Below are 27,789 nucleotides of genomic sequence, written 5' to 3'. Positions count from 1 at the left end.
CCCTTTCAGTGGGTTTTTCCAAAAGTGGAGCTCTGTGAAGCAAAGAACAGTTCACAAAGTTCCATATTTGATGACTCTGTAATAAAGTATTGTGTTAGGTGACACAAAAGACTTTTTTACAAAAGTGGAAACCTTTGTTAGAGTGTGTTTCCTGGCCAGGCCAATGTGGGTAACCTCTTCTTTAATATAAATTGAGAAGAAATTGATAAGGCTGAGTCAAACACTTGGAAGAAGAGAGAGGAAGAGGAGAAGAGAAGAGAAGAGAAGAGAAGAGAAGAGAAGAGAAGAGAAGAGAAGAGAAGAGAAGAGAAGAGAAGAGAAGAGAAGAGAAGAGAAGAGAAGAGAAGAGAAGAGAAGAGAAGAGAAGAGAAGAGAAGAGAAGAGAAGAGAAGAGAAGAGAAGAGAAGAGAAGAGAGAAATTGAGGGGATACCTCACTGTGGTCTTTAACAACTTCATGAGGGGAAGCTGAGGGGCAAATACTGATCTCTCCCCTCTCACCATCAGTCACAGGACTCAAGGAAAGGCATGAAGCTGAGTTAGGAGAGGTGTAGGGTGGATATCAGAAGGAAGTTTTCTCCAGTGGTTGGGCACTCAGGCTCCCCAGGACAGTAGGCACAGCACCGAGACTGTCTGAGCTCAAGAAATGCTTGGACAATGCTCCCTGGCACGTGGTGGGATTCCTGGAGTGTTCTGCACAGGGCTGGGAGCTGGACTCGATCATCCTGGAGGGTCCCTTCCGATATTCTATGATCCTGTGACATTCCTCATTTTAGGCAGTTGTTCCATGTGGCTCACCAAAGCCTGCAGTGATGGCACTGCGATGTCTGAGCAGCGACTTTTCCCTGCCCTGCCCCTGTTCTGGCACAACTCGGTGGGCACACAGAGGCTCTCTGGGCACACACGGGTTCTCTGGGCACACAGAGGTTCTCTGGGCACACAGAGGCTCTCTGGGCACACAGAGGCTCTCTGGGCACACACGGGTTCTCTGGGCACACAGAGGTTCTCTGGGCACACAGAGGCTCTCTGGGCACACACAGGGGCTCTCTGGGCACACAGAGGCTCTCTGGGCACACAGGGGTTCCCTGGGCACACAGGGGCTCTCTGTGCACACAGCAGTTCTGGCACACCCCGCAGCCCGGCCCTTCCCGGCTGTCCCGGAGCATCCCCGCCCGGGGCGGGCGCACAGAGCCGGGAGCGCAGAGAGGGCAGAGGAGAGGAGTGCCCCCAGCGCTCCCCGGGCTCACACGGGGACAGAGGTGCCGCCCCCTCTCCTCTCCTTTCCTTCGCTCTCCTCTCCTTTCCTCTCCTCCTCCTGCCGCTCCTCCTCTCCCCGCTGCTGCCGAGCCTGGCAGCGAGCGGCGGGGCCGGAGCGGGGCTGGGCTGGGCTGGGCTGGGCTGGGCTGCTGTGTCCTGCCCGTGTCCCTCCTGTGTCCTGCCCGTGTCCCTCCTGTGTCCCTCCTGCCCGTGTCCTGCCCATTTCCCCTCCTGTCCCTTCCCCTGTCCCCGCCGGTTCCTGCCCGGGTGGCTCCGGTCCCTTTCCGTGTCCCTGCCCGTGTCCCTGCCCGTGTCCCCGCCGGTCCCCGCCTCCGGAGCATGGCTTGGGGCGAGCTGGGGCTGCTCCGCTGGCTGCGGGAGAGCCGCCAGTCCCGCAAACTCATCCTGCTCATCGTCTTCATCGCGCTGCTGCTGGACAACATGCTGCTCACCGTGGTCGGTAGGTAACACGGGCTCGGGCTGGCTTCGCTGCCCCGGTTCCTGCCAGGAATGATCCCCGGCGGCAGATGTGCTCTCTGGGTGCCTGGTTAATGCTCTCAGACCCAGCGTTTTCCAACACTGATTCGTTTATTTTTGTTTGGAACCATGAATTATATTCCGGGCATTGCGAACGCGCCGCCGCGGACATCAAAGTCTTGCTTTATTTCCATGTTAATTGCAAGATAAGGAATGGTAGAAAAAGGTTTTCATAACTCCTTTTTTCTCTTTCTCTTTTTTTCTTTTTCTTGCTAAACGCCACTAATACTTCATAGAACAGATAACAGTATTTTTAGCTCGTCATCGTTTTTTCTCCTGTGGTCATGCAACTGAAACAACAGGCTAGATAACATTGGAGATGCCTGTTTCCTTGTGATAGTTCCTGTTTCCCCCACATTGGTCTTAAAATGATAGATTAATAAGAAAACTATATAAGTCACTTTTTAGAAAAGCAGTTCCATCAGTTAGCTTAATAAAATAATGCAAGTTTTGATCAAAGTCTGAGATCCAACTTTTAATGGCTTCAGTGGCACAGTGTCAAGATTCAGAAATTTACTCAAATAAAACAATTGAATATTTTTCATTGGTAGACTTAGAACTCCTCCTATGCAAATGTTTATGTGAATTAAAATGCTGCAGAGAAACCAGTGGCTCAGGAATGTGGCACAAACACAAATGAGTGCACATGGTTCTCCTGGAAGTCACTCCATCTGTGCAGAGCCAGCTCTCAGGTGATGCTGCAAACTCAGACTCCTGAATTTCTTGAAGTGCTTTCAGCTTAAAAGTTGATGCCACAAAGTAGACCTTAGTTAAAAAAAAAATCTATGTTTTGCAAGTTGATTTTGGATTTCTTTACATTAATGCACTTCCTTATAAAAATATTAATATTTAATAACTTGTTTAGTAATATGTATGCTAGAAGCTGTAGAAATTATTATAGTTTGCAGACTTGAGAGGCTGGGCTTTTTCCCATTGAAATGCAAGATGGGAAGGGGTTATTCTGTCAATTGTATTAAAGTGAATGAACCTGACATTTGTTTTACAAACTCAGAAGTCCTAATGTCTCAGATTCATATTAATGCAATTGCATTGCAGCTAAGAGCCTAAAACATGTAGACATGGTTCCTTTTGGATGATCTTTTCAATGTAAATTTTAAAATAATTTGACATGCAAATACCAACATGTTAGTTTTGATTCCTTGCTGTAGGTCTGTTACCCTTTTTTCCTTCTTATGGCTTGTACCTATCAATATTTTTGTGGTTTATTTTGGAAATGCTTTTTATTATATTTTTAAAATTTGTTTTAATAATCATTCCAATGCTCTTCTCATTACTCATGCTTTTGCAGCCTCATAAAAGGACTTGTGTAGCCATGTGCAACAAAGAGGCTCCAGACATGGGTTTTGATACTTCTAATATTTTGCTTAATGATGTATATAAAGAAAACTTGATGGAAATCTTATGAAATCTGGCAAAAATTAAAGAACAATCTAAATGAACTTTTTGTAGTAAACTGCACTTCTGAGTTATGGGTGTGTTTTTTCCCATGAGCAAATTTCTCTTTCAGTTCTGTGTTTCTGCATGTGCTGTGTAGGAAAGCCTTGTATTTCCTGATCAATGGCAAAGCAAGCAAGACAACGTGGTCATTCCATTTACAAATAACCTGACAGTAAGATGCCAATGTATTCTATTTGTTTTTCCAGTGCCAATAATTCCCAGTTACCTTTACAGCATCGAACACGAGAAAAATGCCTCAGAAATCCAGACTACTAAGCCCAACGTACCCTCAGCAACGATGGACAATTTTCAGAGCATCTTTTCCTTCTACGACAATTCCACCATGGTCACTGGGAACGAATCTGACAAGACACAGCCTGGAGAGCTGCATCAGACCCAGACTGAACAAATGGTTGTCACTGTGACTCCTTCCCCCTCTGACTGCCCCAAGGATGACAAGGAGCTGCTGAATGAAAATGTCCAAGTGGGTCTCTTGTTTGCTTCAAAGGCAACAGTGCAGCTGATGACCAACCCCTTCATAGGGCCCCTGACAAACAGGTATGTTACTGCTGCTGCCCCATCCCTGAGCATCTCACACTCATGGTTTAGCCCAGATCACTATTTCAAACAGATTATTCTAAATTGTCTCTTGGCCCTGGATTACTGCCTTCTTGCTTTTTCTGGAGGAATATTTTAGTGAAATACACTTGGTGAACACTTCTAAACACTTGTACCCTTTCCAAAGTAGCTGCACATCAGCCATCAGTATCACTTTCCCCCCAGCTCCTGAGCCCTTGGGTTTTTATAGAAACTTTTGCTGAGATGCTGTTGAAATATCTCCCATGTAGTTACAGGAGGCCAAAAGATGCTGCAGTGTATCCACAAAGATTGTGAATTGTTAATATTCCTGTGACACCCACATTGGGCAAAGATGATGTGGAAGCTGTAGGCAGGGTCCAGATCCCTTCCCTGCTCTCACTGAGATGAGCAGCTCTTGGTGGGGTTTGGTGTGTGATGGTTTGGAGCTGTCTGAGGTGAGAATCAGTGGGAAATTAGTGTGAATTTCTGTGGAAAGTGAACGAATGCCCAGCTTTGCTGATGCCATCACCAGGTTCAGTGGGTCTCACATTCCCAGCAGTACATGACTCTGCCCAGCCTTCTAATTGCTCCCTCTAAATTCTTGCAAATATATGATATTTTGAACCAAATATGTTTAAATGTGACTTTATAGAAAATTTATTTGAGCCTGAATCAAGCTTATAAACTGATATCAATGACTTAAAGCCCCTCTCCAAATCCAAGCACTGATGATGTTTACATGAAGATTAAAAAGTATGTATCTATAATATAATTTAAATTTTTGATGTTTATAATTAGATTTCACTGTTAGCATTTTGTGTAACTGATCACAGCTTCAGTCCTCCCAAACAGACTATGAGATCAATCTCTGCAGGAAATGAACTCCAAACTGTATTTAGTCAGGTCACTGATCTGCATATTTCTTATGTAAGCTGTTTTAATAGAGAATTATTCCTTGCAGAAAATAATATGCAGCAGAAATTTGTACTTGTAGAACATTTTTGTTTAATCAGGTACTGTCCCTCATAGGTGATGATATTTAAAACAACCAACACCCTTCAGTGCCAGATACTTCACATTTTGAAGCCAAAACTGCCTTGTGTAGGTTTTATAGTATATATATATATATATAGAGAGAGAGAGAGAGAGGGAGAGAGTGTCTGAGGGTCTCCTTTCAATCTAATAAAAAATATTCAGTATCCAGCTGAGGGCTAAGCAGCATCTGGACTCAGTGTTATGTGTTCAAAGCCTGTGTTTGATCTGTGGAACTGATCTAAACACAAAAGCTTTAAATGAGAGAGACAGTTTCATTTCTCTCTCATTTCCCCTTATCACCAATACATATCACTTACACAGATCTTTGGCATAAATATTGCTGCAAGCTGAGAAGGATTTTTCTTACCTGTATTGTTTAGTGAGGATCATGGCTCCTCTGCAGGTAAAGCAATATAATATCAAACAATGTTTTTATAATTTTTCTTTGGATGTGCTTCTAGATTTTCCTAACTGCCTAAGTTGTTGCCCTATTGATATTTGCTCTTTTGCTGTGGCACCACCATTTCCAGAGCCTGCCAAAACAGGAGGAAGGTGTGTGGTCACACCTCTGCCCTGGAGCCAGCTCCTGGGACACCTTGGCAATCAGGCAGGAGATGTTCTTGCAGCATCTCCCTTTCCTGTCAGGGGCAGGGCTGGCACCACACCAGTGTGAGTTCAGTGCTGGGAGCTGAGGTTTCCTCCTGGAAGTGAGTGCCTCAATGGCAAAGTGGCCCTAAATTAGATTTAGGGTTCACTGGTTTTCTTTCATGCATTATTTGTATCTTGGTGCTGGTATCTGCCTTTATCCTGAGAAATGTTTAGCAGGAAATATTAGTTAACACATTTATCAATTAACTGTAGAAGTTATTGGATAGCTTCCCCCTCTTCAGCTGACAATTTCTAATAAGAATGTATATGATCAGCTAAAATTTGTGATTGTATAAATCAAACAGGAAATATCTGGGTTCTCATTAGAAAGACTGTTTAAGCTGTTTGGTTACTGTTAAGCTTTCTGCCTTTATTATTTCTACAAAATTCCAGCAAAATATCAAAGCTTAAGGAGAAATGGGTGCTTGTTACATGATCAATGGGCACAGTTGGTTAAGATGCCCAGTAAGTTTCTTTTTCAGATCAATAGCACACTGTGGACAGTGATTTTTATTTTTCAATCAAATATAGCTGTTCAAGAGTGGTTTAGAGTTTTAGTCAAGTGCTGGTTTTCACCTGGCACTGGCTTTGAGTGCCTGACTTTTTTACAGCCAGTAACAGGATGTTCTACTCATGAATCTGTGCAAATAATCACTATTTTTAGGTTTTCTGAAAGTTTTGGAGGCAAAACAAATTTCAGAATTGGTTTCATTCAAGGAGCATGTTCTGCAAAAAAAAAACCCAAAAAACCCAAAACCATTTCTTATTTAAAGCCCAGCTCTTTTCATGGAACACCAGGCGCACCTGGCTCAGAGAGCAGGTTTGCAATTCCTGAAACAATGCAAGTTCCCTCTGCCCTAACAAAGTCCCAGCAGAGCAAACACTGGTGGTGGCTTTGCCATGGGAAGCCAACAGCACACTTCCCACTGAGAAGAGGCAGAGCTGATAAGATGCTGTGGGTCAGAAGCACATTCTGTTCTTCTTGGTAGTGAAATTTGTAAGAAACTGTACACAAACCATCCAGCATTTGACACAGGGCTCTTTTCAGGAGGATGCAGGGCAGGGGGAGAGTGAAGGCTCTGCCTAAAGCTGTCCAGTGAAGAGGGGGGGCTGCTCTTTATGACTGACTGGTTTATCCAACTGCACTGGGATGGGTGCCCAGAGCACTGGGGCTGCCCCATCCCTGGAAGTGCTCCAGGCCAGGTTGGATGGGGCTCTGAGCAACCTGATGGCATGGGCTTGGAAGGAGATGGGGTCTAAGTTCCCTTCCAACCCAAACCTTTCTGTGATTCTGATTGACTCCACAGTTTATTTCCAAACTTTCACCAAGCTCTTGGTGCCAGACTGTGAGCCCAGCTGTGCCAGCCCCTCAACCACCAGAGCCAATCAATGCCTCTTCTCCCTGTGTCCCCTTCTTTTTTTTCATCAGCCTGAAAAAGTTTGTAGTTTTAGCCTTGTCCTTATTCATATCAGCCTCAAAAAACATTAAAATTTTTTAGCTATTTTCATCACCACCATGATTTTGACATCATCCTGACTACACCTTTGAACTCCTTTGCCTGAGAGGGAGACAGAGCAGCTGGGAGCACAATGTGTTCATGCCCAAGACACACACAAAGAAGCAAGCAGAGCAATAAATAACATTTGTAACTACATATTTACAGCTCAGTTCCTGTGTGAGCTGTTCAGGTTTTGGCAGGAGATTGAAGGGAGCAGTTCTGCAGGTCACTCTGCCCCTCTGCCCTCCCTGTGCTCCAGCAGGGGCTGGGGAGTGCTGGGACCACACGCCCTGTCCTGTTCTTTTGTAATTCCACACATATTCAATGGTTCACTGGTTCAGAACATCAAGGAACATATTCTTGCCATAAATCCTGCCCAGTCCTCACTGCCAGTGCAGAAGAGAGCCAGAGTGCCAGCCAGGACAGAGCCAGCAAGGGGTGCTCACATGGAGCTGTGCAACAGCAAGGTTGGAATCAGTGGATTTGCAGCACTGTAATTGATAATTAGGCTCTAATAATCCACAGCTGCTCACCTGGTCAATGTAACCTTTATTGTGCTGCTGCACAGAACCAACAATCTGTTGTCTTATTCTAGAATAATCTTGTTAATGGGTATAAATAATTTCCTGAGAGCCCTACAATATGGAACCACAGGGACTGGAGTTAATTTGGGCATTCTCTATCAGTGGCTGCCTTTCCTTTCCCTCCTTCAAGTGGTGATTCAGACTTTTTCAGAAATCAGAAATACTGGTAATGAGCACTTTTAGCTTCAAGCCTTGGTGAGACATGCTGGACTCTGCTTCAGAATTGCTTGGAGGGTTTTGAAAGTGCCCAAGAAAATTATATGCTTGGCCACAGTAACAAGAAAAAATAAGAGTGAAGACAGGCTGTAATATTCTTTGGTGTTGCATGCATGCAGAGGTGATTGTGATGGAGGGTGCTATGTCATGGCTGAGATAAAACTGCATATTCACTGTTTTCACATGGCAAGAACATGAACAGCCCAGGACCAAGGGACAGAATCCCTGAACTGGCTGTTACAGGTGGTGCCTCTTTCTTTTATGATTATTTATGTTGTATAATGCTCTTGTTCAGCAAAACCTCCCAGTCTGGGCTCTCTCTAACATCTGTAGAACAGACCAGGGAATGCAGCTGCAGATCAGACATTTGTGGTAGCACAACTGCCAACTAATTAGTGCTGCTATTTCAGGAGGAGCAGGGTTTGTAAGAGGCAGGGTTTGTTGAGATTGCCCAGGAAGGACAATCTGCATATCTGAGTAAATGTCAGCTGGATGTGGGCCAGACTGTCCCCTGAGAAAGCCCAGCAATCCCTTGCAGGGACAGCACTCCAGAATTGTGCATCTCCACATTGTGGGGGATGCTCTGGACAATGCTGTCCTTCCAGAGTATTATAAGGACTTGTTTAACTCCCTCTCTCTGCTTTGTGTCCCTTTCCACCTTGCTGTGGCCCTGCTTGTCCAAGAAAAAGGAAGAATAATGTCTACAACTGCAAAATTTAAGAACAATGCTTGAACAGCATTACACTGAGCATTAAAAGTGACTTCCAAAATGCTTGTTTTCTTCCTGCCTTCAAACACCAGAAAGCTCCCAGGTGTAGGAAGCCTATTGGAAGAGCTGAAATCTCCTTTATTCAGTATGGTAGCACTGCTCTATGTTTAATTTGTGAATGTTTATGGAAGATCTCATGGCTCATGTCCCTGCTGTAATGATGGAAATGTGAATGTGGGAGCCAAATTGGATGGCATTTCTTTTCATGTAAATAACTGAATATTATTTCAATGTACTTGTAGCAGAAGCAAATTGCTATCTCATAGGCCCTGTGTCAAGTCCATGAATTGCTTGTCTGTACTGAAAGCAGAATTCTCCCCCACAGTCCCATCCTAGATACATCTGGGATGGTCTGGACAGACCCAGCCCTACTTTACTCTGCAGTGGGAAAAGGCATAAGCACATTCACCTTCTGCTTTCATACCCCTGAAAAATCTGATAATGCCCACCAACAGCAGTATCCATACCTACAGGGTTTATTTTTTTTTATGTCTGTACTGCTATTAGTGCTTTCTTTAATTGAAAAACTCAAAATCATAGCAATTATGGTCAAACTCTCTGTGGCCTGTTCTACCTGGGCCCTCTGGGAAGGGAAGCTCACTTCAGCTCTGAGGCAGGTAAGAAGCTGGCAAGGGGTAATTTTTTATTTCCTCATGTGCATGGAAACACCAGTGGAGATCAGCATCCCATTGTGTAATATCTATTACACACATAGCAAGGGAAAGGCTGGCTCAGAAAAAATCATTCACCTTGAATAAAGCAGACAAAAAGGTCTTGCTCTTTTGTGTATCATGTATGAAGGTGCTGGGAGATTAAAGTTGTTATCCTAAGGCCACAGGGGAAGTTTGTGACAGGGATTTTGTTTGCTTTAGAGACACCAATTCAGGTAAGTAGCACATGAATAACCAGTCTCTGCTGGATGTTTACAACACCCACTTACAGATTTCAGCTAGGAGAATCTGTGCACTATGTTTTTATCATATTTTAATGCAGTGATGATTGAAGGCAAAATACCATGTGAAAGCTCAATTTATTTCATTCACAAGAATGGGACAAACAATGAATATTGAGCTCTGTACTTTAGGGAGTTTTCCATTATTGAAGGTCTCTGATTGTATAAAAGTATTAATACAAAAACAAAACTCAGAATAATTATTTTGGTTTCCCTATGTCATGACCACTGTTATTAAAAGGGCCATTATTGACCCTTCCATTATTTGATGGACCTGCTTGAGCCAATACTGCCCATTTAAATGCACAACACTGTAAAATCACTGGAAACTGAAATCCTTTGAAAGTACTCCTCTGAAATGCATGATCCATTGTTGAAGAATTTGGCCATTAAATAATGTCCTGGCAAATACATTTGAGATGCACAGTCCTACCAAAAATGAAGCTGGGAACAAGGTGTGGTGGATAGAATATGCACACTGTCTTCAGAGCTGCCTAGGTTTTTACTCTAGGCTAGATTTGTAATGGTGTGAAAAAATATATATTGTCATTTTTTTTTTTGTTGAATTTTGAGTTTTATCTGCTCAAAAATGTATTTGCTTCCCAGCCAGGAAGTTCTTTATTTCCTGGAAACTTGAAAATACTTGGAGCAACCAGGCATTTCTACAGTCTGTTTAGAGTCCTAATGAAGAAATGGGCTGATGAAGAAAGCTTTGATCAGCTCCATTTCTACTCCTAAACCCATGGAAAGCAAAAGTATTATTATTCTCAGGCTCTTTGGGACTCTTCCAGTGCTCCTGAGGCAAAACTCCCAGAAAAGCTGATGACAAATTTTTCCAGTAAAAAAGCCATTGGCTTGACTGTGTCTCATTACAATCATTGTCTCACGAGGATGGGAACAGATGAGCATTTCAAAGTTCAGCACACTCAGGGAAGCCTTCCCTTGACATATCTTTGGCAGCTCTGGAGCCCAGAGGGGTTTTATTGGGAACAATTAAGGCAGAAAGAGAACAGGGCAATCAGGGCAATCATGGGAAGGAATTCTTCCAGGCATTTCAGAAACAAAGTCTGCTGTGTCAGATGAAAAAAAAAACTTGAAATGTGGACAAATATGGCAGTGTGGCCCACAATAAATAATTCAAAGCCTACCAAGAAGCTACAGGTTGGGTTTATGTGAACTTGTGTAAGACTGACTCAAAACCTCAGTGGGACAACCTCAGAAATGTGAATATTCCTTGTGTTTTCCAGAATAGGCTACCAGATTCCACTGTTTGCTGGCTTCTGCATCATGTTTGTTTCAACAATCAGTAAGTGTCCACATCTTATTTGGGCTGGCCCAGGCACAACTTCTAAATAAATGGTCCATGGTAATTTTCACTAGGAATTATTCTTGTTGATGTATGGGGATTAATTTCCAAGGTGAATTTAAGGGAGTCAGCTCCATGTTGGTGGTGGTACTGATGGGATTGAACAAGTGCTCTCTTGGGAATCACAGCTCTCCCTTAGCTGAATTTTTCAGGTTTCTCTGACCTGGAGCAGAGCTCAGACAGTTTTAAATAGCCATGGGAGAGCTGTCTTGCAGGGCCCTGAACAAGCAGATATCATGGGGTTTATCACAGAGATTGTGAGGCTGCAGTGGCTCACGAGTAGAGCATGAGTCAACAGGATCACAGCGTTGCTAAACATCACTGTGGGGTGTGCAAACAGGAGCACAGCCTGCAAGTCAGCTGAGATAATTTGCCTGCTCTAATGGCATTGATAAGGCTTCAGCTGCTGTTTTGTGTTTGGTTTTGGCCTGACATTTAAAGCTGTGGCCCAGGCAGGAAGAGTGCAGAGAACATCAAGGCTCATTGAAGCCAGTGAGGATTGGTGAAAGAACTGTTTTGATGTAAGATGTGTTAGGGCCTATGACAAAAAAAATTAAAAAGAGGATGGGGAAAAACAGTTTTCCATGTCCACTGTACATAAAAGAAAGAATAATGAGAGGTTTCCCAGAGGAGATGTGACTGCCCCATCCCTGGAAGTGCTCAAGGCCAGGCTGGACAGGGCTTGGAGCAACCTGGGGTAGTGGAAGGTGTCCCTGGCCATGGCAGGGGGTTGAGCAAGGTGATCTTTAAAGTCTTTTCTAACCCAAAACATTCTGTGATTCTATGATCTTAAAACTGGATCATCAGGGGGACTGAAGTACTAGAGAAGATGACTTGGTCTTAGAGCCACTGACAGCTCTGTGTTTCAGGAACATTAGATAAATTCTGGATGGGCTGTAGGTTAGTGAGCCTAAATCATGGCAGAGAACTGCTGATCTGCTGAAATCCTTTTTTTTCCTTTATTTTTATTGATTTTTATGTGTCCACACAGCAGGGATTTTTGTAAAATGTGGTGAAAAGCCCCAAGAGGCACAATCCCACAGGCCAGGTGGGAGGAGTGCACGTGGATCCCATATTTAGTCAGTGCATAACACATTCCTGCAGCTTTAACCTGCCCACCAAAAATCCTTAGGTGTCCAACAGTTGGGAGCTGAAAAAAAAGCTTTGTAAACTCCCTGTAGATTTAATGACCCAGACTCTGCAAACAGAGGTGTGGGTGGGTTTTTGGGACACTCCCATTTCCCAGGGATGGGGAATTCAGCCAGGCTGAGTGCAGCACCCAGGAGCTCTATCCCAAAAGCAGGGAGTGGCTGAGGGGAGAGCCTGGGGTTAAATCTTTTGGGAAGAGTGGCACATCCTCAGTGCAGTTTCTCTGCTCTTGGGAGGACAAGGAACTTGCTGAAGGTTTTGAATGGGGGGTTCTGTATTCCCTGCACCTCCAGCCAGCTGTGCTGCACACATCTGGAACAGGGCTGGCAGCAGCAGGGGAAACCTCTCCCCAGCCAGTCATTACTGGAGGAAATTGGTGAGTGTGTGTTACATCCTGCCTTCCCCAAGCACCTGGAGCTCCAGACTGAGCAGCCTTAAATGAAACAGCATGGAGAGGTGAGGTTGGAAAAAAAAAAGTCTTATTACTCCTCCTGTGTGCAGCTGAACCAGAGCAGATGTAATCAAATCCTGAGTGATTAGTTAAAACTCTTGGGCTCTTGCATTCTGCTTCACCTGGAGGCTTAGACACCTGAGAGCCATTCAACACTGACACATCTAAATGCAATAAGGAAAATAATGCAGTTAGCATTGAAAGTGGCAAGTCACTGTAAACACTTGACTAAATTGTAGAGAGTTTTTGTGATAGTTTCAAGAAATGTAACTTTTTAACCTAGTTAGAGTTAACTTGATTTTTAAAATTACCTCAGTGTTTTTTGTTTTGTTTTGTTTTTTTCTGCAGTGTTTGCCTTCTCTGGAAGCTATGCATTACTATTTATTGCCAGGTCCCTTCAAGGAGTGGGTTCCTCATGTTCTTCTGTGGCAGGTAAGAGAAGAGATGGTAGAGGAAAATGCAGATCACTTTTAGTCATTTTTTACAACTGAATTTTGTCAGCACACTCAGTAATTAATACAAAAATATTCAATTGAATAAATTTCATATTTGGTTGGTTTTTTTTCCTGTCTCTTTCATATAAAGTAGCTCAAAAGCAAATGTCTTTTAAGACTTCTTTGGTATTTGGGTTGCAGTAAGATAGAGAACTAAATGAACTGCACTCTCCCTGGGATTTCTGCACCTGTGTCTTCAACATTTTAAATTCATTTTTAGCCATTTTAAAGGTCACTGGGAACTTATGTTGGTACTTATTACAGTTAGAACAGCAGCTCTGTCTGCTACAGAAATTTCTGTTATAAAATGTTGTTTTCAAGGGCTTGCCATGCTGGCTGCTAGTTTGGGCTGAGTATATCTGTACCACATTTCCAAAAAGAGTGTCTCATTTTCAAATGAGGTAAAATGTAGTATGGGTTTTCAGCCCAAATTATTGGAGCATTCTTGAGGCTGAGGCTGGAGAAAATATGTTTTGTTCATGCTGAATATTTTAATCTTGGAAGAATTTCCTGCAATGGCAGACTGACATTGGTTAAGGTTGCAAGTCAAGCTTTCCCAAGGGAAGATGTTCCAGAATGAAAATTATTGTTCAGCTGTAACTCAGTCCCTGTGCAAGGGGGCACCTTGAGCTGTGGGCTCTTAGGTGAGCACAAGACTTATTATTTTTTAAGCCAATGTACCCAAAAGAGCAGAAAAGGCCAAGGGACCATCTAGTCCAGCCCTTCCTGAAGGCAGGATCAACTTAATAGCTGTCATTCCTCATGCACACTTGACAGGCAGGACCTAAGAAGCCTCCAGAACTGCCCCCAGCATCCAGCTCAGTGCTCAGGTACCTTTAGGGTCAGGAAGGTTTTTTCCTGATGTCTCATCTAAAGGTTTTACTGCCATGTGAACTTATTTCTGCTTCCCATCCTTCAGAGAAAACAAAGAACAGTTTCTTTATCATCCTGGCTCTCTTTGATATTGCAAGGCTGTTATCACCTCTCCCATCAGTTTTATCCTCTCTGGTTTTAGTGGGAAGTCCTGAAGGTGTCCCTCAGGGAGCCCTTGCTCACCCTCGTTGCCATTCTCTGCCATCCCCAGATTTCTCCCTGTGCTGCACCAGAGCCAGACCCAGCTCTGGGAAGAAGCTCTGACTCCTTACAGGAGTCTCACTGTGTATCTCCCAGGCAAAGGAAGTTTTGTGTTCCATTGCTGCCAGTCATTTACTCCCCTGCATCTGTGTGTGCAATCATTCCTATCTATGTGTACAACTTTGTGTTACTGTCTTTGCATTGCCCCCTGCTCCTTTTTTTTTTTTCCAGAATATTTCCCCAAATCACATTCATTGTGAATTCTAATGCAGTTCTCTAACAGCTCTCCAGCTGTTCATGCAAACAATTTGATGTCATCCATTCTTTTCAATAAACATGGAATTCCACACAGGACCTCTGCTCTTTTGGTGCACATGATGGATGGTATTTACTGAATGATCAACCATGCAATGCATTGTTTTCCTTCTCTGTGTAGCTGCAGACCTTATTTACTGAGTCCTATGTAAATCTTGGTTTGAAAACAGAATTATTAATTTCTATAAGGACTCTTCTACAGCATTTACGTCTACAGTGTCTGAGTGTTCCACCAAAAGAAAAGCAAATTAGGATTCATGTTTCCTTTTGTGAAATGAAGGTTCACAATCAAGTGCAGAAATAAGGCATGTGAATATAAAGGTCAAAAGGATCCTTTAATTTTTTGATGCTGAACTTGAAATACTCATTTACAAAGCAATCAGCTCTGCATAATACCTCATGCCCAGAGCACTGTCCACAGTGGGAGCTGAGTGGTCACTTTGTGCACTCCCAGTACAAACAAATGATGGTGAACACTTTTCAAAAGCTTTGTTTCTGCTCTTGGAAAGCTCTGTGACAAAGAGATGAATAAAGAATCTAAAAAAAAAAGGGGCATCACTAAATTACCTGACTAATACTGCACAATAGAACATGGACTTGGGAACCATGGACGTTACCAAAACCATTTTTACTTGGAAGTTAATTCTGTGGGGAGGATCTATATAAATATATATACACACACACAAGAATACTTGGTCATTTCTCTACAATGTTTAGTAGGTGTGGCAAATGATGACCATCAACTGTAGCACACAGATGCCTAATTCTGTGTTGTGCTCTTTTCTTTTATTTGTCTCATTTTTTTTTTGATTGCAGGGATGGGTTTGCTTGCCACTGTTTATACGGACGATGAAGAGAGAGGCAACGCAATGGGAATTGCACTTGGAGGCCTGGCTATGGGAGTATTAGGTCAGTGAGTTGGAGGCTCTGCTGGCAAAAGAAACCATCCCCCAGCCACCCCAAAGCATGTCCCTGGGAGCTGTGACAGCAGCAGAAGGGGCTCATTGGGTGCAGTGGCACTGTGCAGCCTCCAGCCTGGATCCGTGGTGCTCGTGAAGAACAGCTTTTCCCACAGCTCACATTCCCTGTGTGGATACACCTTCAAGCAGTAATCTCTGAGATGTTTGGGTTCTGTTTACATTGCAGAGTGTTCTGGGGAGTGAGGGATGTGGTTATTGCCATGATCAGTGATCTTTGTGGGGGTTTTCAGGCTGGATTTTTTGTGCCAGTAGCACAATGCCCAGACGCTCTCAGGGGGTTTGTTCAGAGTCAGAGTCCTCACAGCTGTGTCCTTTCCTTTCCTTGGCAGTGGGCCCCCCCTTTGGGAGTGTCATGTATGAGTTTGTGGGGAAGAGCTCTCCTTTCCTGGTGCTGGCAGCCCTGGCTCTGTTTGATGGAGGTCAGTACATTCTCTGGGTCAGCACCAGCCCCCTCCCTGTTCTGCCATCCATGCCCCTCTGCAGGAGGGTTACAGCACTGATTTCTCTCCACAGCTGTTCAGTTGCTTGTTCTCCAGCCCTCCAGAACACAGGCAGAAGTGAGTATTAAGGTAAAACACTGCAGGAATGGGTGTCACTTTGCCTTTCCTAATCCCAAGCTTTTGTTTTGCAGAGTCAGAAGGGAACACCTTTGCTGACCCTTTTGAAGGACCCATATATCCTTATTGCAGCAGGTACCAGACCTTTGCTCCTTTTTTGCCTTCTTTAAACCAATCATTAATGGCATTTCTGGCCTCTTGGCTTGCCTTGGGCTGAGCTGCTTTAACAGCATTGTTATTTGCTGGTTTACATGAAGAGTGAAGAATGTGTTGGTAATAGAGGATGAATGTACCAGTAGAAGTACAATAGGCAGAAAATTTGAAATAAATGTGTATTTCCAAATCAGAGGCCACTAATGACTTGCAGGTGCCTGCTGAGGCAATGAGATGTGGCCAGGAAACTTCCTGTGAGGCAAGAGACTTGGGCCAGGGCTTTCAGGGAAAAGTATAGCGAAGACAGTCTTTGTCATGAGAGATCAGATTTGTCATTCAGCTGATTCAGTAATTTCTCTTACAGCAGTTAAAGCATATAAAGTATGAGAAAGTCCCTCCCACGGATTATCAGTGGGATAAGAGATATTAAGGGGATATCAAGGGGATATTAAGGGGAGCACCTGAGGTCTCTGTCTCCCAGGACAGAGGCTGCCCTGTGCTTTGACAGTATAGCTGATGTTCTCTAACCTCAGCCTCTTCTCCTTGCTTTATTCCCCTTGCAGACCAAATTTGGTTTTGTCAGAGCTGGATGCCAAATGCCCTGGTTTGTGTCAGAAGTGATGCTTCACAGTCTGTGCCATCAGTACCCACTGACCAGGCAGAAGAAATGTCACTGACATGTTTTGTCACTGCTGGTCCCTGCTCAGGGAGTGAAATCAGTGTCATTGTTGAAGTCAAACCTCAGTGACAGGGATTACAGGGAATCAGTGCTGCTGCCTGACAAAGCAGCATGGACAGACAAGTTTAAATGATCATGTTCAAAAACCAGAGCTGAGACAGATGTCATCATGAGCACACAGCTCCTTGGGAGTGTGTGGGACAGTTTTCACTGGGTTTTCTCAGGAAAATGCCAGTGCTGTCTGTGGCACTCTGCCAGAGGCTGAGGGGGTTCTTGGCTGTGGAGATGGGATTCAGCTGGAAGGCTGCAATTCCACACCTTCTGGCCAACACAGGACATTTAACCTCATTCAGGGGAGAGAAGATGTAGTATTCATGCCCTTGACACATGGCACTTTAAAGAAAGGTCAGCTCCATGTAAGACTGAGGAAAAAAAAATTACTTTCTTTTGGGGAAGCTTTTCTGGGATAGCAGGCTCTTGGACTTTGCCCTGAGATCGCAGAGTACCAGCTCAGGCTCTCACTTTTCACTTGGGGCACATTCTATGGATCTGAAGTACCTTTATCACCGTATCCCTGAGCACTTTGGTGAGCTCTGGTGATGCTTCCTGGCCTAAGGAGAAGTAGGTGCCACAACCATGTGCAAGCACACTTGTTTCCCCTTCCTTTGTGAGGTTTGTTCACAGTAGAATAAATCCTTTGCTATTTAAGCTGTCTTGGTTAGAATGGTTCTATTCCTCTGACTGCACTTTGTGCAGCCTGAAATGTTTTTTTTCCAGCATCAAGGATGTTTGAGCATGGCTGATTTTGGCTTGGAAGAGCCCCAAGGTGTTTAGCTGGGGCTGCTCACAGACACACTCGGGGAGCTTGCACCCAAGTGGAAAAGTTGGCTTTTCTCTTTAGGGCAAAGCAGTGCTGAGCTGCTGCTCCTTGCCTGGGGAAGGGAGTGAGCCAGCTAGCCAGCAAGTTCATTTTAGGAATTGTGGATACACAGTCTGATGTATTCTGACGGATTTGAGCAAAGAATGACATCAGTGCTCATTTGGTTTTGAACCTTATGATGAGGAACTCCTTCTAAGAGAAATAATGTTTCTCTGACTTCTGAAAAAAAAATTAAAAGGTAAAATTTGTATGGTCAATGGCTGGAAGAGTCTAGAATATTTTCCTGAAATTTAGAGATTGTAAGTATTAGGAAGAAAGACATGAACACAAGTTTGAGGTTGTCAGTTCCAGCTGTGACTTCCACAAGTCATTTTGTAAGGGACTAAGCAGAGGGGACATGTCCTGTTGCTTGCATTAAGCTTTGAGTGCCTGAGGGTCTTTTGAGTAAGTGTGAAAAGCATCTTGAATCCAAAGAAATACCATGGGTTTCATAATCCCTCCACTAAAGCTGAAGTGCACCACTGAGGAGGGATGAACCTGACACAAACCACTGAGCATGGGTCTGCAGGCAGTGTAGGGCAGAGCTGAGCTGGCAGGCAAGGCTGAATCAACACTTCCACCGCTTGCTATCCCTTGTGTCTGGGTACTAAAGCTCCAGGAATTCAAAAGATTTGAAATTCATAGGGCTGTGCAAGCTCAAAGCCAAACCTATGTTTGCTGCACAGCCTGGCTGACTGTAGGATCTCAAGAGAAAATTCTCATTTGTAGGAGCAGACATCCCTGTGGTTGTACCTTGGTATTTTTAGGATCAAGACCTCCACATCCTGCCATGTGATGTAGGCATGATCTCTCAGATGACAGAGGGTCAGAGCCTGAGCCTCTTACACAACAGGGCTCTGGTATTGCCCCAGGAGACCAGGTAAAGACCAAGTGGTTGTAGGTTTAGCTAATCATTTGTACAACAGACCTCATGAACTTTCCAAATGTCATCAAGCTCACTGCAAACTTTCACATTATGAAGTAGCTTAACCTTTATTGTGGAATTTCTAGCAAAATAGAAACATATAAAAAGTTAGTGTTCAGTGATTTTCACACTGTGTTCTATTTAATGTTAATCACCACCTGGCACATGACAAATAGGGCTGTAAAAAATGCAATATTTTATGTAAAAGCATCCATTCTTTGCATGGTGTTTTGTTTACAGTCAAAAGAAATAATTAGCACTAATTTTTCTCCTCCCCTTCTTTCTTTAAGGATCAATCTGTTTTGCAAACATGGCTATTGCTATGCTTGAACCAGCTTTACCCATCTGGATGATGGAGACCATGTGCTCAAAAAAATGGCAGCTTGGTAAAGTACAGTATATTACCTGCATCTCTGTATTTTGTCTATTGAATGTCTGAATTCTGGTCCTGTTGAAGATTCTTTGCTTCAGGGGGTAATTTTATTTTATTTTATTTTTTGCGATCTGTAAAATGTCAGTGTTAAACCTGCACAGTGGTATGTAAGAAAAATCCAGTGGGGTGATGTTATTGCAATAAGGCTCCTGTAATGGGCTACACTCACATTTAAAGGAAAACCAGTGGCAGGCAGCCTCAGGACTGGGCTGATCCAGCCCCAGTGGGAATCCCAGCACTGCTTTGGCAGTGAGTGCTGCCCAGGGCAGCTGCAAGGTGCCTGCTGAGCTATAGAGCTCGTTGGTTTGGTTTTTCCCAGAAGGGAATCCCTGCTCAGTTCCTGGTTTGATCTGCCCCAGGCAGGCACAGAGATCTGCAGCAGGTGCACTGTGCTTGGGGCAGAGCACGTTCAGGGCAGCACTCCCTCTCTCCAGACTGTGACATGTGCAGGAAAGATGGACTTCTGCTTCAAATGTGGCCACAAGTACAGAAGGAGCACTTTCCCTTGGAAATGATCTGTCTGGCATCCTTCAGTGGTTATTGAATCATCCCTTTCAGCAGAAAGCAGCAGGGAGCCCCACCTTGCACCTCCTTGTGGCTTTTAGCAGGGACTCAGCTTTGGGAAGCCGAGTCCATGGGCAAACATGGAACATGGCCCATGTACCCATTTGCACTCCAGAGTAAAGCTGGGGCAGTTGCTTTCTCTTTGAGGTGAACAAGAGCAAGAAAAAACCACCAGAAAGTGGATTAAATTCCAGTGAGTGACAAACCATGTGTGAGAGGTGCATGTGAATCTTGTCAAGTAGGTGATGTCCAGCCTTCATCTATCTCTGATTAATTTAGTGATGTGTTCATGAAGTTATTTTTTAATAACGGGGTATAATTTGAAAGAAAAAGAAAAATCCTACATGAAAATTATGTTCAGCTGATATCCCTGCTCTGTGTTAATGTAGGTATCCCTACACCCCATAGAAAGCACAAACCTTATTTTTAATTAATGCAATTGAGATCTGAGTGGCTACAGATGCAATTCTCAATGTACTGCTGAGCCTGGCAATAACTTCTAGCCTGTAAAACAGCAGAATGAACATGCAAACTTAGGTATTTTTAACCTCAAAAAGGAAAAATAAATATTGCCTATCTACCTCCCTCACCAGTTTCCTATTACTAGTGCAATAGAAGAGTTTTTCAAATCTCTTCATTGAACAGAGGTTACCAGAAGGAAAATATCCATTTTAAATTAAGACTAATTTAACCCTTTAATGATGCAAGTAATTTACTCCATTTCACTTTGTCTGATTTGGTAGCATTAATGAAAAATTTTAAGCCTCTTAAACTGTAAATTGAACTGCAGGGTTTTAGGCAAATTATTATCTTATGCAATTGGAAATCCAGCTGTTTGAAGCATGATCTGAAGAAGGCATAGAGAACCTTGATTTCACCAATGAATATTTCTGTGCATAAAGCCTATTTAAAAAATGATAGTTCTGCCTCAGTATACCACAGCTCACAGAAAAACCTGTGCAAGTTTTGTTTAACAAGCCTTTCCAGTATTATTTCTCTTTTACAGCTGTTCAGGTCTGCTCTCTGTGACCCTTTGGTATAACCAGATAGCTCCAAGCAGCACTGAAGGAGCTGTGGTTACACAGCTAAAATTAAATCTTTCCCCAGCACCACCACTGTAACCCACAAGGTTTTTAATCACAGGATATTGCTGTGCTAAAAATTACCTCCTGGTTTTTTTCTTATGAATATATCAGAGAGATGGAAAGGAAGATGGATAGGCAGGAAATGAGAAAACCTATGCTGCCCTGGTGAAAGATGAGGAGCACATACACGTGAAGGTTGGATTGTGTACCCTGATGTCATGGCTGCTTTCTGAATCTCTGGTCCTGTCTGAGACTTGTGCAAAGAAAGGATGAATCCTCCAGTACAGACTGTAATAACTGGCTTTTAAACCAGAGATGCCACCAGACAGCAGCATCTACTCCAGACACAGCCACTGGGAATGGGATAGGAAAACACTGCTGGTGCCAACAATGTGCTTTTCCAGGGGGAGGTGGGAAATGAGAGGGATAGAATTTACTCAGGTGTCCTCATCTGCAAGCTATGACAGTTTGTAAAATTTTATTTTATCTAAAAAAAAAATTAAAAATATGTTGGCTAAACCATTTCAATTCAATTTTTAAAGGTGTTCACCCTTACATTATTAGTACATGCTTGACTTCAGTCTGTGCTTGACCAAGGCACTACAGAGCTGCCTGGAACAGGAAGCTTCATGGCATTCCCAGGCTTAGAGGATGATTGTCACTTGGAAAAGCCCCAGCAGCCCTGCTGTCCCCTCCTGCAGGGGGATTCCCCCACCCTGAGCACCCTGGGCTGGCTGCATGTGCTGAGCAGATGCTCCACGAGCCCTCAACTGCAGGGAGCTGCTCCCCTTGTCCTACCCAAAACTTATTGTAGTCAGATATAAACTTCTTGCTCTTTGTTGTTCTGTCCCCTTTCCCAGACCAGTTCTTGTATCTAATGCTGAAAAACTCCTTTCAAAGGCATCATGTTGCTCCTGCATTTCACAGATGATGTCCTTAGATTTCATGGGAAGGCTGCAGCAAACCGGATATTTGATTCTTTGGGCTCTATTAGATGTGTCCAGATCAAAATTGCAGTGTCTGGGATTTATTAGTTTCTTCTAACACTTCACTAAAATCCTTGCTGATAAAACATCTCATTCATATTTTTCAGGTGTCGCTTTTCTTCCAGCTAGCATCTCTTATCTCATCGGGACGAATCTTTTCGGGATACTTGCGCACAAAATCGGGAGGTATGCTTAATTTAAAAATACTAATCATCTTCCAGTCTCTTCATGTGCCATTTCCAGTGCTTCTCAGGGCAGTTTGTTCACATTGGAAATTATAAAAGCTTGTTCTATAGGAGCAAAATTGCTTTTTTTTGGAACAAACACATTGCTACTTTTGCTGTTTAACTCAGTGCTTCAAACATTCAGGATCAGCTCTAATATCTCATTATCACCCATCCCTGAGTGATGTTTCTTCTTTGACAGGTGGCTTTGTGCTTTGCTCGGGATGCTAATTGTGGGAATAAGTATTTTATGTGTAAGTAGACAATCATGCATCCTTTAAATCATGTGAATGTTTGTGTGCTCATCTTCAAACATGCACTTTTCCCATGAGAGTTTTATGACACGTTATTAAACAATGCATGGTTAATAGGTTCCAGATCAGAGCCTTGAGTGCTTTCCAATTTCAGTGCTTCAATTATTTTTAGAAATGATGACTCTGAGAGGAGCATGCTCCTCTGTTGAGCTGTCACTCAGCAGTTTATAATTGTAAGTGTGTCAGTGGTTTAATGGCACAGTTGTCTGAAATGACAGCTCAGAACAAGGATCAAACTCTCAGATCTGTGGGCCATAAGTACTTGGAGAATTTATCTCAGAAAAAAGAACTTAACCTCATTAGCATGTGCAGCATGACGTAATTAACTGCCTGAATTTCCTTTCTAGGTACCCTTTGCTAAAAACATTTATGGGCTCATAGCACCAACATTTGGAGTTGGATTTGCCATAGGTAAGAAAATTTGCAACGAGTTTTTACCATCTGTTATTTCTGTAAAAATGATTTGATGTGAAATTACACAGAAAATCAGTTTAGTTTCTGAGCTGTGGCCCAAACTGGCAGGCAGAGCAAGGATTAAGGAACAGTGCTTAGGGAGTTTGAACCAGGCTGCTTCAGACAAGCTGGACCCTCAAGCCTGTCCAGAATTTCTCCCTTGACCTAAACAGATCTTTCAGCCTGCCCATGAATGTAGAAATGAACAGAAATGAAGCTGTGCACTGCCCCAAACCCACAGCCTTTCCTGTAGTGGGAAAGGATTTGTATAGACATTTCCACAGGAAAAATAGGCTTAAATTTTTGTACCTAGAGAGGAATTCCCAAGCTCACACACACATGTACTCTGAGTAAGGTGTGTGGACTGTCCTTGCTCTGGCCATGCAGGCAGGCTGCAGTGGGGACCCTGCCTTGCTTTGCAGTGCTCAGCAAATGTTCTGGGGCATCTGCACACAAGGAAAGAAACTACAGGCACAAATTCACATCCCAAGTATCTCAGCAGGTTTGTGAGCTGTCTGTGCTGTTTCTTGCCAGAAATGAGGCTGTGTAACAAAAGACATAATAAAAACACTGTAAATAATTTTGATTGACTGGGGGCTTTTAGGCCTTCAGTCAGGGCAAGCTCACAACTTTCCCCTAATTACTTGGCAGGTTGGTGAGAAGTGTGGATACACCCTAAACTCACATCTCTCCTGCCCTCTGGCAGGTGCCACCTGTACACATGTGCCCCCAGACACAGCAAAGAACATAAAATCCAACCTAACACAGACTACTTTTACAAAAATATTTTGAATAAGCATCCTTTTAGCTGCTTTTGCATCCCTTCTTAGCACAAAGCACACCCACAGATGTTAAAAGAAGGGGAAGAAAGGCAGCATTCTCCTGGAATTGTTTTGCAGGGATGGTGGACTCCTCCATGATGCCCATCATGGGTTACCTGGTGGATCTGCGCCACGTCTCGGTCTATGGCAGCGTGTACGCGATAGCTGACGTTGCCTTCTGCATGGGCTTTGCCATAGGTGAGTCCAGCCTTCCTCTGCCTGGAAAGCACAGCTAAGAAAAGGGGAGTCTGCTACAATGTGAATCTCAGTGGTACTTGCAGATTTTATTAGAAGAGGTTGTTGTTTTCTTCAAAAATCAGAGCAGGGGGAATGGTGTTTGGCATCTGTTCCCCTCCTCTGCAGCAGTGTTGAGCTGCAGGAGGCTTGAAGGTGTCTGAAGGCGCTGAACACAAATGGGATATGCCAGGAAAGAGGCCTTGGAACATTTAAATAACACCACAGCTGTGTTCCGAGGGTCTGTGAGGGGAATATCTGCCCCCTGACCCCCTGCCTCCTCGAGAGCATGACACAGATGCCCTTAAGAGCATCTCTCATCTCTTTAAGGAATGTGGGGTATGGAGCCAGGAAAGTTTTATGAGATAATTACAAACATGTCTTTACATTCCTCAAATCCATTTGTATGATGGGGACTTTGGATAGAAAGTTGCCATTGTTTAAAGTGACTGCTGCAAATTTTGTGTCTGAGCCATCTCCAGAAAAGGGTTTTTATCTGTGCAAGGTCCCTCTGCTGGTGGTGCCATTGCCAAGGCCATTGGATTCCCATGGCTCATGACAATTATAGGAATTGTGGATATCATCTTTGCTCCCCTGTGCTTTTTCCTTCGAAGTCCACCTGCCAAAGAGGAGAAAATGGTAAGGGTAACTTGGTTTCTTTTATTTTTAAATTTTATTTTATTTGGGGTTTTTCAGTGAAAAAAATGATAACTTATATTTACATTCTTTGCCTCTAACTTCCTCAAAATGGGACTACCACAGTGTATTTCACTCAGGCATTAACTTGGAATGAACTCCCCCTTCTTTTTGTGTCCAAGATGTATAAAGGCAAACCCTTTATTACTTAGATGCTACATTTGATTTTTATGAAACAGGGTCCTGCAGACATTCCTCTGCAACAGTATATGCTGTGGTGGAGTCAATATAGAATTCATTTCTCTTTTCCTTGAAGAGCCAGAACTCTATTGGCCAATTGACCAAATTATTTCTTGGTGTGCCTCAATCTCTTTTTTTCCCATGGTTCTCAACAGTTTGAGTTATTTTTTCTTCCTTCTCCTTCCTTCACACAGTTCACTTATCCCTGCAAACTAGTGGCTTCTCTTGTCCAGTCTGTACCATAGGGCTTCTCTCTCTCTTTTTTTTGTTTATTTTTTTAAATAAATTTGTCAAAGACTGAATGTTCTAGAGCCCTCAGTGCTCCCCCACCACTGTAGGGTGTGTAAGAACAGTGTCACCATCTGCAAGTTTGGCCCACCCAGCACTCCATCCTTGCTCTTCCTGAAAAAGGCTGACCTGGGCCCAAAATGTAGTTGCTGGTTGCTTATTTGGGTGAAAAGAAACTAATTTTGCATGGTCATGATCATATTCTGCAGTGGCACCTCTCTGCAAAGTAAGGGCAGCACCTGCTGCTTGTGCTGCTCACTTTGTACTGGCAGAAGGTGGAAAATTGAATCTTGCTGAAATAATGGTGTATGTGAGGCCAGAGACCTTCTGTTTTGTTTGTATTTGGACTGCAGAATCCCAGAGATCCCAGTTAATCCTTTGCCATGACCTTTGCTGACTGTACTGGTGTAGTTTGTTTTGGTTTTCTTACATTAAATAAGGCTCAGGAACAGAAAGGAAAAAAAAATATTAGCTGCTCTCTCCTGGCAATATAAAATTTATCAAGTTCTTCCATGGTCCCTGGCAGTTTCATTTGTAACATCACAACCCCTGAGGGGACAGGATCTCTCCCCATGGCTCCAACACCTTCCAGCATCTGCCACCTCTAATATCCTTTAAATGCAGAATAGCTCCTGTTCCCAAAGTGGCTCATGGCTGTAAAATGATGTACCAGTTCTTTCAGGCTGGAGGAGAGTCAAATGCAGGGTCCCAAAATTGTGGTCCTGGCATAATTATTAACCCCCAAACTTAATTACACTCAGCATGAAGACTACACAGCTGCTCCAAAACTCCTTGGGAAATTTCAACACAGAGAATTTAGTATTTATCTGGCCTTACCGTGACTGCCACTTTGAGCTTGCTGTGGGTGTCAAGGCACAGTACTGGGACCACCACTCTTGGCATTATCTCAGTTATGCTGTTCTGGATCTCCATGGAAAGAGGGGACCAGAGCAGTAAAAGAGAATTGGCTTGAAGCACTAGGACTCCTCTTGACCATTCATCCAGGTTTTAATAGATGGAAATTAATTATGGGAGGGATAAACTACTGTATCTGGAGAGCAGGTAAGTGTATTTCAATAACACCTGGATGAAATACTGGAAATTTTCATGAGATGTCTTTAGCACCAAGATCCCCCCTCACACAGACCTGTGGACTCAATTTACCCTAATTGCAATCAGTCTGGGCTCCTCAAGAGAGGAGAGGTGAATCCCTGAGAGGTGCATGCAGTGTGCTGGATCAGCCCCAGCCTCAGCTGGATGCTGAGCAGGAATACTCACACTCTGTTTTCTTCCAGGCAATACTCATGGATCACAACTGTCCTGTGAAAACAAAAATGTACACCCAGAACAACATCCAGTCCTACCCCATAGGTGAAGAAGAGGAGGAATATGAAAGTGATGAATAACAGAAAAGCCATATAACATATTTAGGTGTACAAAATGCTGTGGTTCATGTGAAACATCTCATCCAGAAATAGGTTTTAGCTGTACTGTACATTTAATAGTGAAATGGTCAGAAAAACCAAAGGTATATTATTTATTGCCCGTGACTATAAAGCAGACTGCAAACTGCCTTACAGGGAGGAAAGAGCTTTTATAGACCATTTGTATAGTGTTACTCTTTGTGTATTTAATTTTATTGAATATTACACTCTATTTTTTATTAAATGTGAAGTATTAATCTGTATAAAATGTGAATTTTAACTATTTGGTTTTTAACTTCACCTCCTTGACAGTATTTCATATTTTATTTGAAGTCACAGGTTACTGTCAAACTTGAGGCTTTCTTACTGGATTGGAAATTTTAAAAAGCAACCCTCAAAGAAAACCTACCCAATTTGCATCCTTTTAAGTGATACCCTTGTAAGTGCATTGAGAGGAGCTGGAATTCAGCGTGTGGACAGCACTATCACTTTTTCATCAACTTCAGGTCATAATAATATATATAAAAAACTGAGGCACAACTTGTCTGCCAGTATAAACTGAGTTCTCCCTGAACCACCAATGTTGAGGAAAGCATGTTGTTAAACAGATGAGTGTGCTGCTATTATTGGTATTTAACAAAATTTTAATCAAGCAGTTGTGCAATATGAAGCCCTCAAACATCACCAGGTAAACAAGTCAGTATGAACATGCACTGTTCCTTTCCCTCAGCAGGGAATGTAACAGCATGAGGATGTTTTTTGTATTTCTATCTTTTGGATCTTTTAACATATTTCAACTTTATTTTAGTTGCATCTTCAGTGACTGATTAGGAAAAGCTGCAGTATTACAGAATTTAGACTTAGCATGTACTGAAAGTGAGCTGCCAACTGCAGCAATTCAAATCACTCTTTTACATGTACTTACAGATACATCTAAAAATTCAACGTGCATTTCTTTTTAAAAATGAGTTCAAATAGACTCTTTGCTTTAAAAAATGGAAGAAAAAGCGAGTTTATTGCCAATTTCTCTTAACTTTTGGGGACACAGTCCAATACAGGGGAAGTATTGTATTAGGCAGTCCCTGTCTGCACTTAGAAAAAAACAAGACTTGGAAAGAAAGCATTTTAAAAACAATCCCAATGTCCTTCTCAGCCATGGTGTACCATTTCATTTGTAAAATGAAAATCTTTATGTGCCTTCTCTCATGTAATTGCAGATGTTTTATGTACTACAGCATAGATACTATGTTTACATATAGTTTTGTAAAGCGTATATACTATGGTCAAAAAATATGAAAAATATAGTGGATCAAACTTCAAGTATTGCTCTGTCAATAATTATGCATTCAGAACGCATCAAAATAAAGTTATCTGACAGAAGTCCATGATCTATTGTAATAAAGTGGAAAAAAGAATTAAAAAAGAACCACCTCCCCTCATGATTTGCCTTATGCAGTGTGCTTTAGCAGTGTGGGGAAAGCTGGCAGGTGTCT

At 43.0% G+C, this 27,789-nt stretch overlaps 1 protein-coding gene across 2 annotated transcripts; it reads left to right on the top strand.

Annotated features, from left to right (window-relative positions):
- Positions 1-1,471: 1,471 nt before the first annotated feature.
- On the top strand, positions 1,472-27,735 carry SLC18A2 (solute carrier family 18 member A2). Of its 2 annotated transcripts, none has more exons than XM_033066480.2 (15): positions 1,472-1,715; positions 3,457-3,808; positions 10,780-10,838; positions 12,847-12,930; positions 15,198-15,290; positions 15,691-15,780; positions 15,875-15,918; positions 15,993-16,053; positions 18,885-18,980; positions 21,770-21,848; positions 22,089-22,140; positions 22,548-22,611; positions 23,553-23,672; positions 24,214-24,347; positions 26,168-27,735. In XM_033066480.2, the coding sequence occupies exons 1-15, from the start codon at positions 1,595-1,597 to the stop codon at positions 26,276-26,278; spliced, it is 1,560 nt and encodes a 519-aa protein (XP_032922371.1). In that variant the 5' UTR covers positions 1,472-1,594; the 3' UTR covers positions 26,279-27,735. The 2 variants fall into 2 exon arrangements, with proteins under 2 accessions (XP_032922371.1, XP_032922372.1); XM_033066481.2 differs by lacking the exon at positions 1,472-1,715 and adding an exon at positions 2,407-2,484.
- Positions 27,736-27,789: the final 54 nt, after the last annotated feature.

Source organism: Catharus ustulatus, chromosome 8 (genome assembly GCF_009819885.2).
Source record: "Catharus ustulatus isolate bCatUst1 chromosome 8, bCatUst1.pri.v2, whole genome shotgun sequence".
Lineage (NCBI taxonomy): Eukaryota > Metazoa > Chordata > Aves > Passeriformes > Turdidae > Catharus > Catharus ustulatus.
This window is presented reverse-complemented; position numbering and strand designations above follow the sequence as displayed.

Excerpts from the sequence above, each read along its gene's own strand:
- SLC18A2 (XM_033066480.2), top strand. The coding sequence starts at position 1,595 with ATGGCTTGGGGCGAGCTGGGGCTGCTCCGCTGGCTGCGGGAGAGCCGC. Across the intron at positions 18,981-21,769 it reads CTCAAAAAAATGGCAGCTTG|GTGTCGCTTTTCTTCCAGCT; the intron begins GTAAAGTACAGT and ends CATATTTTTCAG. Across the intron at positions 22,141-22,547 it reads TGGGAATAAGTATTTTATGT|GTACCCTTTGCTAAAAACAT; the intron begins GTAAGTAGACAA and ends TTTCCTTTCTAG.